This window comes from Culex pipiens, chromosome 2, assembly GCF_016801865.2.
Source record: "Culex pipiens pallens isolate TS chromosome 2, TS_CPP_V2, whole genome shotgun sequence".
In the NCBI taxonomy this organism is placed as follows: domain Eukaryota; kingdom Metazoa; phylum Arthropoda; class Insecta; order Diptera; family Culicidae; genus Culex; species Culex pipiens.
The window spans coordinates 104,521,396-104,533,570 of record NC_068938.1 but is presented as its reverse complement, the minus strand read 5'-3'; the positions used below and the strand labels follow the sequence as shown (position 1 = coordinate 104,533,570).

The 12,175-nt window shown below is 45.3% G+C and overlaps 3 protein-coding genes across 3 annotated transcripts in view; all 3 read right to left on the bottom strand.

Moving 5' to 3' along the window:
- The window catches only part of LOC120427994 (alpha-ketoglutarate-dependent dioxygenase alkB homolog 4), a 284,866-nt gene that overhangs the window by 142,208 nt on the left and 130,483 nt on the right, over positions 1-12,175 (bottom strand). The gene's annotated exons all lie outside the window — the stretch shown is intronic.
- On the bottom strand, positions 6,160-8,347 carry LOC128092875 (uncharacterized). Its single transcript, XM_052707892.1, has one exon. It carries the CDS (start codon positions 8,345-8,347, stop codon positions 7,568-7,570), a length of 780 nt encoding a protein of 259 aa, XP_052563852.1. The 3' UTR covers positions 6,160-7,567.
- Positions 8,413-12,175, bottom strand: LOC120428449 (uncharacterized). Its single transcript, XM_039593467.2, has 3 exons — positions 9,666-12,175; positions 9,340-9,591; positions 8,413-9,287 (listed from the first exon to the last, which is right to left on the bottom strand). Exons 1-3 carry the CDS (start codon positions 10,762-10,764, stop codon positions 8,413-8,415), a joined length of 2,226 nt encoding a protein of 741 aa, XP_039449401.1. The 5' UTR covers positions 10,765-12,175.

Here is a 12,175-nt window from a genome sequence, read left to right as displayed (position 1 = left end):
TTTGCAGAGAAATCTGCAAATCTGGCATCCCTGGTCTTAGACTCAATTTTGAAGGAAATTGGACGTAGAATCCATTTCCGTGATCAAAATTTGGATTAAAATATTTTTTCTACCTGTATTGCGCAATTGAAAACTTTAAATGGCCGTATCTCAAAACAGCCCTATTTATTTTTTGAATTTGACCTCACCATCGTGTTCCCCGTCCAATTTTACATAAGAATCACTTATCGACAGAAAGGAATATGCTTCGTTCCAGAGATATCGAATTTTAAAGTTTTAAGTATTTGAGATTACCTAAATTAGCTACACTCGCCGCATATGCTAGAAGCACCTGGGCATGCTGATCAATAATTACTACCTGGTGTTCTGTAAGATGAATTTTTTTTATAATTTTATACGATTTTGAGATAATCAATACCTTGAACAATCTATTTTTGTTTAAGGAATATTTATTGGGTAATTTTGAATGCACTGTTTTTCCTGATCTCAGTGACATTGAACCATATTAGGTAAAATTTTAACTTTTAATATTTATTTGCAAATGCTTCATCGTTTTTACACACAATTGAAAAAAAATTACAATTTTCTATTGTTTTCATATTTTTCCTTATTCCTCATTTCTTCCCACTTTATCAAATTATTTCTTTTGTTTGACGCAAGAACAAATGTAGAGCTTGGATGTAGTAGATGAAATAATTATCATGGGTTTTGCCACGAAAGGTTGAGCATGATCATATTAAACCGATTTTTATATTGTGAGCCAGTTTCATCTGAATAATTGATGATTTTTTTTTCAATTCTGGTACATTTAATTTCAATAACAAACCATATACTTCTGATACATGTGGACAGCAGCTGTATCGTCTTCCAAGATTTCGAAATGATTGACAAAAAAGAAAGATAATTGTTCGGACGGTGTCGAAATCAACGCCACTTTATTTGATCTTAATCAGATAATAAATCCGATTAATCTTTGTGATTTTCTTACATTTTTCAGTTTTATACTTTCCAGAAATCCTCTTGCTTAATCATGCTTCACGAATGTTTTATTCATGTTAATTCATAATTTTTAACGCGATAATGTATCGTACACTTTTTCTTAAGTGTTACTTACAAGATCAACTGCAATTTCCTGCTAGCTCTGCGGGAATCCCATTCTGCCCTGTATTGCGTGTCGTTCTTGCTCGGTCCTGTGGGCTATCACATAATTTTTTTTTATTTAAGATTAATACAGCAGTTTCCTACAATTCTTGCCTAATTTGCTAATGATTAATTGGGATGAAATCTTATTTCAATAAATAACCAGGTAGCAGTTATTGATCAGCGCGCCCAGGTGCTTCTAGCATATGCGGCGAGTGTAGCAAATTTAGGTAATCTCAAATACTCAAAACTTTAAAATTCGATATCTCTGGAACGAAACATATTCCTTCTGTCGATATGTCGTCGCCGTCGTGCTAACTTGTCGTACGTGCATTTTGGGCCAAATTGAGTTAAGAACGCCATTTTGTGCAGCTCACAATGCCTCATCTTTTGACCTTCACAGATCCCCAAAATTCGATTTCAATCCTGAGATATTCAATGAAAACCAAAAAAGCTCCGAAAATTTTTGTCACTCTACATATAAAAGAAGTTTCAATCCTGTCGTGCTATCTTGTCACTCCCTGAAAATTGATGTAAGTGCGACAAAGGGCAATGGGATTTCAGGTCAGAATGCGTTTGACGCACGTACAAGTTAGACTACCGTAAACATTTTTAATTATAACTCGGGACTCCTGCAACCAACTTCAACCAAACTTCGGGACAATGCACAGAATGGTCAGCCAAACAAAACGTGTTTGTTATTGTTTACATTGCGTGCTTTCGTTTTTGTTTATTCAAGGTCAAAAATTAAAACGCGTTTTTCTCGGAACGTCAAAATGGCGGGTGCGACATGATAGCACGACGACGTCGAAGTGATTCTTATGTAAAATTGGACGGGGAATACGATGGTGAGGTCAAATTCAAAAAATAAATAGGGCTGTTTTGAGATACGGCCATTTAAAGTTTTCAATTGCGCAATACAGGTAGAAAAAATATTTTAATCCAAATTTTGATCACGGAAATGGATTCTACGTCCAATTTCCTTCAAAATTGAGTCTAAGACCGACTCTCTAAGATTTGTGGTTCCTGAGTTATCGCCGTTTGAAGATAGGGGTTTCGCTCAAAAATCACCAAAAAGTCGATTTTTTGGGAGGGTACAAAAATGGAGGGGGTGGTCCGATTTGGATGAAATTCGGGATTTTTGCATGTTTTGATAGTCTCAACAGCTCTGCCAAATTTGAGCAGAATCGGAGATGGTAATTTTCAAATTTGCATTTTTTCTTGCACACTTCAGGTGGAATGACCCATATATAGAAGCATGACTACATTTCTATGCAATAAAATAAACTGTAATAAATAACGTTTGAAATAATGACTAGCGGATATAAAATTAATTGTTGGATTTCCATTGTTTCAGGAAATTCTAAGATGCCCAAAAATAAGAAGAAATCTTCATTGGAGAAGGCGCGTAATAAGCGTGTGTATGCTAGAAAAAATCAAGCTGCCCACCTATCAAATACTGAACCAGAGATTGAGGATAGCCGTTCAACATCGCCGGTGAAATCAAAGAGTGAACTAATGCGCATTAAAAGATTGGACAAAAATTACAAAGAAAAAGAGGTGGTAAAAAACAGAGAAAGAATTCGGAACAAGCGACGAAGTGATGGATCTCTGAAGAGTAATCAAACTGGTGTAGATAACACGGAGAAGAAAGAACTTACTGGTGTTGTGGATTGTGAGAGCTTTTCAGAGAAAGAAAATAATGCGAAAAGAATAAAATTAAGGCGAGAAAATCCTGAGCATAAACTCAAAGAAAACATAAAGAATAATGAGAGATTGAAAAGGTTGAGAAAAAATAAGGCGTTCGTTGTAGCTGAGAATAAACAGAAAGCTGAACACATGCGGGAGGTGCGGTTGGATGAGGAATATTGTGAAACCAAAAGAGAACAAAACAGACTACACATGAGAGAAGTGCGAACAGACTACGACTATTCTGAAGTGGAAAACCAGAAAAATTTGGTACGTGTACAAGAACGCAGAGTTGATCCATTATATGTGGAAGCGGAGAATCAACAGAAAGCCGAACACATGCGGGAAGTGCGGTTAAATGATGAATATTGTGAATCCAAAAGAGAACAAAATAGACTACACATGAGAGAAGTGCGAAAAGACAACGACTATTCTGAAGTGGAAAACCAGAAAAATTTGGCACGTGTACAAGAACGCAGAGTTGATCCATTATATGTGGAAGCGGAGAATCAACAGAAAGCCGAACACATGCGGGAAGTGCGGTTAAATGAGGAATATTGTGAATCCAAAAGAGAACAAAACAGACTACACATGAGAGAAGTGCGAAAAGACAGCGACTATTCTGAAGTGGAAAACCAGAAAAATTTGGTACGAATACAAGAACGCAGAGCTGATCCACTATATGTCGAAGCAGAGAAACAACAGAAAGCCCAACATATGCGAGAAACGAGAGATGATGATACTTATGCAACGACTGAAAGACAACGGAATGCATTGGCAAAACGTGTTGAAAGAGCCAACGAGGTAACGTATCACCGAAACTTGGTATGTAATTATTACCGAAATCATTCTGAAGATCCCCATTCAGTTCTTATGCTCAAATGCATTAAGAGTAGAAAGCAGACTCCATGCTTTGTTTGTTCGTGTTGTGAAGGCAGGTTCTTTGAGAGAGGAGTAGTCAAAATTACCAGAGAGTTTGTGGTAAGTAGATTTGAAAATAAGAGAAATGCTGTTTCCCTTGAAACACTAGTGGATAGAGTACTGAATTATTTCAACCAGTCTCGTGTTAGTTTTATGTGTCATACTTGCATCAGGTACATAAAACAGGGTAAGATACCAAAGTTATCCAGTTCTAATGGATTGAAGTTGCCCCCTGTCTCTGATACCATAACCAGGCTGAATGACCTTGAGCTGAGATTGTTGGCTCCTTACATACCATTTGTCAAAATTGTCACCATGTCACATCGCGGTTCTAATCCACAGAAAGGCATGAAAGGCAATGCCGTTCATGTCCCTGTGGATGTGAACGAAGTGTTCAGTGAACTTCCGAGAGCGGAAAATAAAGCTCAAGTTGTTGCTGTTGAATTGAAAAGAAGTAAGCAGCATAGCAGCAATTTTCTACAAGGACTAGTTCGTATGGATTACCTGAAACAAGCTGCTCAAGTTTTACAGGATTCGGAGCTGTATCAAGAATACGGAATAAAATTTCAATTTGTTGATGCCGATCGAGAAGCTACACCAGAAAATTCAGATGAACATGCAGAGATCGACGAATTTGATGACATGGATGATGCTGATGAATATTATAGAAAATTCGAGGAAGGAGATGAGAATTGCCTCTTGATTGATTTCAACGATATTGTAGCAGAGATGCAGAACCATCTAACGGGCAATGAAGAAACCAAAAGAAACAAGACATTAGTTCTTGCTCCTGGACAAAACAAAAAGCCCGAATCGGCGCATATGAATCCCGACATTGAATACTTGTCATTTCCCGAAATTTTTGAAGGAAGGCGGCGACACCTAGAGGATAAAAATATTTCGCTCTCGGATACTATTAAGTGGGAAATACGGTATCATAATAGCAAACTATCGCCGGAACGTGTCCTTTACCTAGCTAAGGCAAAGTTGCTCAATGATTGCAAAAATTCTGTGACAACCAGTTGCAGGAAAAAGACTATAGCTGGTGGCTTTACAGCTGTACAAGCTCTGGAGTCAGCATTCGGATTGAAAGACCACAACGACAGTTGGAAATGCATGCAGAACAATCGATGTTCACCATCATATATGGAAAAAAAGAAGAAAGAACTTTTTGCCAAGGGTGTCTCACCACATCGGATGCCACCCGAATGTCAACCAAATGTAGTCAAATGTCATCCCAATGCATTGCACCTCATTCAAAGCCACGGTTCGATACCCTCGTACTGGAGGTTCCCAAATAGGTTCCCATTCGTTCGTACTAGAACACTAGTCACACGTAATCCACGATACGATCGCTGACTGACCTATTACGTCCATGTTAACAACACGGTCTCGCTCACACCTCACCTCACCTCTCTGTTCGGGCGTTCGCGTACACTCTCTCGTGCGCTCCCGCCGAACAGCCGTACCTCTCTCCGATTCCTTTTCCCGTCGTGTCCGTACCCTCTACAGTCAGGTACGCTCATACGAGAGCACCGGTCTGGGATGGGCGCGCGCTCTTGGTGGTAGATACATCTCCGACACATCTCCGAGTGCGCACCGCTCCGTAGAACCACGTATGACGTTCATGTTAACAACACGGTCACGCTCACACCACACCTCACCTCTCTGTTCGGGCGTTCGTACACTTTCGTGAGCTCCCGCCGAACAGCCGAACCCGTATCCGATTCCTCTCTCCGTCTCCGTCCCTATCTCCTCTCGCCCACCTTCGTCGGGTCCTCTCTGCGGGCCTGCGCTCATACGGGGGCACCGGTCTACGGTTGGCTCGCGCTCTCGGTGGTAGATACGTGTATGTATCTTCGAGTGCGCACCTCCCGTAAAACCGCGTATGACGATCCCGGTTCAATGATGGAGTTTTCATATACGCTCATGAAGGGCCTCCATTACCAAACTTGACTCCCCATAGGTACGAGAAAGCAGAGCGTTCCCCAAAAGACGACTTAAAATTTGTATGCAATAAAAATGATCTCCAACCGCCTGCATCACAAGTCGGGGCAAATCGGGACATCATGTCCGCGGACGTATGCATCGGTGTTGAACGAAAGTCCCCGTACCCCCCAGCCTGGAGTTTGGTCACGTCCTGGCCACTCCCGGAACAGGTAAAGATTGCTTCCCCCGAAGGTAGGCATGCTCTGCGGGACCTCTTCCGTGCCCGTAGACGGGGCCACCATACACGCGTGCGCTACTACATGGGTCGACGATCTCGCACTTCCCGACCCCAGGGTCCCTGTCCGTGTGGAATTGCATCTGGAATAGTAAGCGTATATGGTGACCCCGACTCGTCATGCAAATATTTTTTTTAACCCGTTTTTTTTCATTTCTTCTTCTTTTTCTTTTTTTCTTCTTCTTTTTCTTTTTTTTTCTCTTCTTCTTTTTCTTTTTTTTTTCTTCTTCTTCATTTTTTGACCAAAGCTCATGAGCGTACATCGGATAAAGTATATGGGGCGTACGCTGGCAAGGTCGAGCGCAAGCGACGCTACATGCTGCCACCAACACTGTCGGCGTACACCAGTCCATGTATATGGAGTGTACGCGGGTTTGCGCACACGATGTTCCCAGTCCTAGGACGGTACATTCCTTCGAAGTGTACGGATGCGCACCCGAGGTTGCCTACCATGTCAACCTTTTTCATATGCCAGACTTAGGCAAATTTTGCCAATTTAGGTGAACTTTTTTCCCATGTAGGCGAAACTCGCCTCCAAGTAATCCAATTTGGCCTCCACTTAAGTAAACCTTGTCTCAGCGTGGATACCGGTACCTAAGCTCATCGGCGTACACCAGTCCGTGTACACCAGTCCGTGTACACCAGTCCGCGTATATGGGGTGTACGCGGGTTTGCGCACACGATGTTCCCAGTCCTAGGACGGTACATTCCTTCGAAGTGTACGGATGCGCACCCGAGGTTGCCTACCATGTCAACCTTTTTCATATGCCAGACTTAGGCAAATTTTGCCAATTTAGGTGAACTTTTTTCCCATGTAGGCGAAACTCGCCTCCAAGTAATCCAATTTGGCCTCCACTTAAGTAAACCTTGTCTCAGCGTGGATACCGGTACCTAAGCTCATCGGCGTACACCAGTCCGTGTACACCAGTCCGTGTACACCAGTCCGCGTATATGGGGTGTACGCGGGTTTGCGCACACGATGTTCCCAGTCCTAGGACGGTACATTCCTTCGAAGTGTACGGATGCGCACCCGAGGTTGCCTACCATGTCAACCTTTTTCATATGCCAGACTTAGGCAAATTTTGCCAATTTAGGTGAACTTTTTTCCCATGTAGGCGAAACTCGCCTCCAAGTAATCCTATTTGGCCTCCACTTTACCATATAGGCAGACCTTGCCTCCGTATAGGCAAACTATACCTCCTTATAGGCAAGTTTCACCTCCAAGTAGGCGAACTTCGCCTCAAACTAACCCAACCCAGACAACTGTGGGTACTCATCTCACTTCAGCTCAGTGGTGCCATCACAGGAATGAAAACTTTCCCATTTCCGGGACTTAGACGAATTTTGAAACTTTTGTGCATTTCATGGGTTGCATACATTTAGGGGCAACATTGTATAAAGAGTATAAACCGGATGTTTGTAGAGACCAGTACATAGGCAACTACAAACACCCGGTTATAACACTCCCCCTGGCTATTCAACCACCTTAGTGGTTGCATAGTCAGAGTGTCATCATGGATAGTAAAGAACACTCCAAGAGTACGGACATGATATAATATGTATTACTTATGAACCTAATCAACCTAGCTTGCCCTAGTTAGGCATGGGCTGTTTGTAACGTATCATACGAGCTTTTTCCTGAACCTTAGACGCAGTAAGCATCCACACTACACTACTCTTCTTAACGTGAAACACCTTCCCGTGGTCATCTCGTATCAGGTAGATGTGCTTATCGGACGTGCTGTTAGGCAGCGCGATCTGGCCCGAAAAGTTTGAAAACAGATGCTTAGCTTCATACACCTCCTGACCGGGTTCATGGTCTTCATGGTCCTCCGTGTCAGACTCACTATCGGAAACGATCAAGTCTTCCCAGTTCCGGTCCCCGAGGGCATGTACACTAAACTCGAAAGATTGTTCAGCCTGCAAGAGGCCAAGCTTGCCCAAGACCTCAGATGCCCTCCCCTCAGCACTGGTTAGTGCGGCTTTTATTTCAGCATCCGTCGGCAGTGTCGGTAGCACGGACACGTTGGTCGGACCCGTGTGACCAGGGAATCGAAACTTAATACGGTTACGGTGCTGAATTTGATGCAGCATGTGAGCTCGCCGCAGCTTTTCGCCGATTTCCTTGAAAGTGAGGTTCGTCTGGGTATGGTTCATTGTCGTCATCGATCGAAGATTCCGGAATGTCGCCTCGACGTCCTGACTGCCGAAACACCTCACTAAGAATTCCTCGGGTCGGCCACGATCGCGGCAGTCTCTTGCTGCCAGCACAAGGCTGTGAGCATTTATCTCAAGACAAGCGTACGTGTTTGCTGTCACACATTGGAAGCTGCTTGTTCTATTCTTCAATGTCCAGTTCCTCCACGCCCGCATGAAAAACAACGCCTCCCTGTGGAAATAAACGGTGTTTAATTTAAACCCAACAATTGTGCCATAGATTAACTGTACCAGAGCATTGAGATGGCTTCAATCGGCGCCAACGATACATCAGTATATGCTCGGTATATAGCGCTCATGTAGCGGAGCAGCACTACCGTGCCCTCGCTACCAGGCACATGTTCCTCCAACAGGTTGATAACGGCTTCCTCCATTACTTTTTCCGTAGGTCGAAAGCTCATGAGGTCGGTCGGGTGAAGATCACCGTACGTGAGACCGTGTTTGTCCTTCGAAACCTTATCCAACAGGGCATCGAGGTGGGTAACGCTAGCCACCGATGTACCAATCATTAACGCTCGTTTGCGATTGAACAACTTGCGCGCTAGTTTGTTCACTGTGTGCGTTATATCTTGGTACAGATAGGTGCGCTGAACAAGTTTCCAAAGAAATCTAACACCTAGCTCATCACACGGTACATCTGCCAATTGCATGATGCTGAGCATTGCCTTCAGGAGAGTTGGGTCCCCATCTGAAGCTATACCAAAAACGGTGATGCCATGCTTCTTCAGCAAGTCGATGGTGTGAAGCCAACGCTTGAGTACATCTGCATACGTAAAGCTGTTGTCCGTACCCATGTAGAACAGCACGTACGGGGCCGCATTTGGATCTAGAGGTACTGCTAGTTGAACGTATGCAGTGCTTGCCAGTCGGCAATTTTTCAACTTGTCAGCCATATCCTGCGCATTGCTGGCGTCAAAGTAGTTTCGTTTGGGAAGTCCCGTGTGGTCAAGCGGAGCTACTAGTCCAGTCAAAGTGTTTGTTCGCTCGTCGTACTGGGCACGCGGGGTAACCCTCGTCCCATCCTCCGCAAGCATCACCGTCAGCGGATAGCCGTTCTCGGTCAGGTAACGCTTCAGACCCGCCGCGTCGATCACCCCTGAAAAAATAGGAAGTTAATGAAGGTTTAAGATTAAACCAAACATTCTTACCATCTTTAATGTCCGTTGTATGTTTGTCCATGTGCCTTAGAAGGGTAGCTCGGCTTATGCCGGGAACATTCCCAACCATGAACTCATGATACTTCTTCCCAGCCATTATGTATCGATACAACGACATGTCCTTTTCTTCATCGGTGTAGTGTAACTTGCATGCACTCTTAAATGCGATGGTCTCATAGAGCTTAATCAGGTTATAAGCCTTGGAAGTTGCCACAGGACATTCGGCTGCACTGTCCCGTGGTTCTAGTTTCCCGACGTTTTGTTGTCACTCCTCAGAAAATGCCCACCCCGCAAGTGATGATGGTGACGGCTGCTACCTTCGCCGGCGTATTGATACTGATTGATCAAGTCTGCCACCGACTTTCTGCTCGGTTGACATACACCGCTACCAGCAGCTCCATCACCGCCAGCGCTAACAGGAGCTGTACCATCGTTACCGCTTTCCGCAGGTCCACCATCGCCACTGCTAACAACAGTTTCACCATCGACAATAGCAGCTTCACTACTGTCACCATCATTTGCAGCTTCCTCATTGCTACCGCTTCTCGAAGCTCCACCACTGCCATCGCCAACAGCTGCTTCGTCAACGCTATCGTTTCTCGAAGCTACACTACTGCCACCGCCAACATCAGCTTCCTCAACGCTTCCACTGCCACCACCAACAGCGCGATCCCCGTGAGCGCCATCTCCATCGCTATCCGTGTCCTCTTCTGAACTTAGACTTGCCAGTTCTTCTTCTCTTCTACGGACCACTCCCCGTAAATGTGTACGAACATGCTGGTAATAATTATTCGTAACCCAATTGCCACCAGAACCCTTGCACATGGGACGTGTTTTCTTGCATACTGCGCACGTAACACGTACTGTCGCTTGGTCCCCGGTGTTTGAAATGGTAAGCACTGGCAAGTCTACGAAGTAGTCGGGGTCGACTCCACATTCCTCGTGCTGACGGTAGTAGTTGGCCAACTTCTCTAGAAGCATTTTCTTCGAATCGTCAGCAATAGGATTTACTTGGTCTGTACCAATTTCTTGGCACCGTCTCGCTAGTACCGGTGAGCCCTCGATGAATTGGCGTATCCCGTACTTTCGGATCAATTTGCCTACATTGTCGATCGAAACCTTTTCAGCGGCATGCACAGTGAATGTTGCCAGATCGTTCTGTTGCCGGCCAAACACATCGTACTTTGACCTTGTGAGCCCTCGGCTTACGGCATCATCGAAAATTTCGACACCACTATTTCTGACTTCATCTTCGATGAGTTTCGGCCATTCCACACTTGCCTCAGCGATGACTTGCGATGCTGACAGGTCGAACATATCCAGCAAGGCCATGACTCGATGCGGCACGAGACCGATCACCTTCTGGACACGTTTCCAGAACCGCTCCTTTATCTGCCCCCTTTCTTCGGCATTCATCCTTGCTGCTATTGTGATAGTCAGTACAACGGCACTATTTTAGTCTGCAAGGAAAGGAGAAAGACGTTTGGTTAGCAAAGGCAGGCAATAAAATGGCAAGTTTAAATGCATTATAATGCATCCGAACACATCGGATGCATCTTTTATGAGCCACCCCCTGGTGCCCTTCCGTACAAATTCCAACCCTACCAATATGGGGGAGACACCAAGGGTGTCTCACCACATCGGATGCCACCCGAATGTCAACCAAATGTAGTCAAATGTCATCCCAATGCATTGCACCTCATTCAAAGCCACGGTTCGATACCCTCGTACTGGAGGTTCCCAAATAGGTTCCCATTCGTTCGTACTAGAACACTAGTCACACGTAATACACGATACGATCGCTGACTGACCTATTACGTCCATGTTAACAACACGGTCTCGCTCACACCTCACCTCACCTCTCTGTTCGGGCGTTCGCGTACACTCTCTCGTGCGCTCCCGCCGAACAGCCGTACCTCTCTCCGATTCCTTTTCCCGTCGTGTCCGTACCCTCTACAGTCAGGTACGCTCATACGAGAGCACCGGTCTGGGATGGGCGCGCGCTCTTGGTGGTAGATACATCTCCGACACATCTCCGAGTGCGCACCGCTCCGTAGAACCACGTATGACGTTCATGTTAACAACACGGTCACGCTCACACCACACCTCACCTCTCTGTTCGGGCGTTCGTACACTTTCGTGAGCTCCCGCCGAACAGCCGAACCCGTATCCGATTCCTCTCTCCGTCTCCGTCCCTATCTCCTCTCGCCCACCTTCGTCGGGTCCTCTCTGCGGGCCTGCGCTCATACGGGGGCACCGGTCTACGGTTGGCTCGCGCTCTCGGTGGTAGATACGTGTATGTATCTTCGAGTGCGCACCTCCCGTAAAACCGCGTATGACGATCCCGGTTCAATGATGGAGTTTTCATATACGCTCATGAAGGGCCTCCATTACCAAACTTGACTCCCCATAGGTACGAGAAAGCAGAGCGTTCCCCAAAAGACGACTTAAAATTTGTATGCAATAAAAATGATCTCCAACCGCCTGCATCACAAGTCGGGGCAAATCGGGACATCATGTCCGCGGACGTATGCATCGGTGTTGAACGAAAGTCCCCGTACCCCCCAGCCTGGAGTTTGGTCACGTCCTGGCCACTCCCGGAACAGGTAAAGATTGCTTCCCCCGAAGGTAGGCATGCTCTGCGGGACCTCTTCCGTGCCCGTAGACGGGGCCACCATACACGCGTGCGCTACTACATGGGTCGACGATCTCGCACTTCCCGACCCCAGGGTCCCTGTCCGTGTGGAATTGCATCTGGAATAGTAAGCGTATATGGTGACCCCGACTCGTCATGCAAATATTTTTTTTAACCCGTTTTTTTTTCATT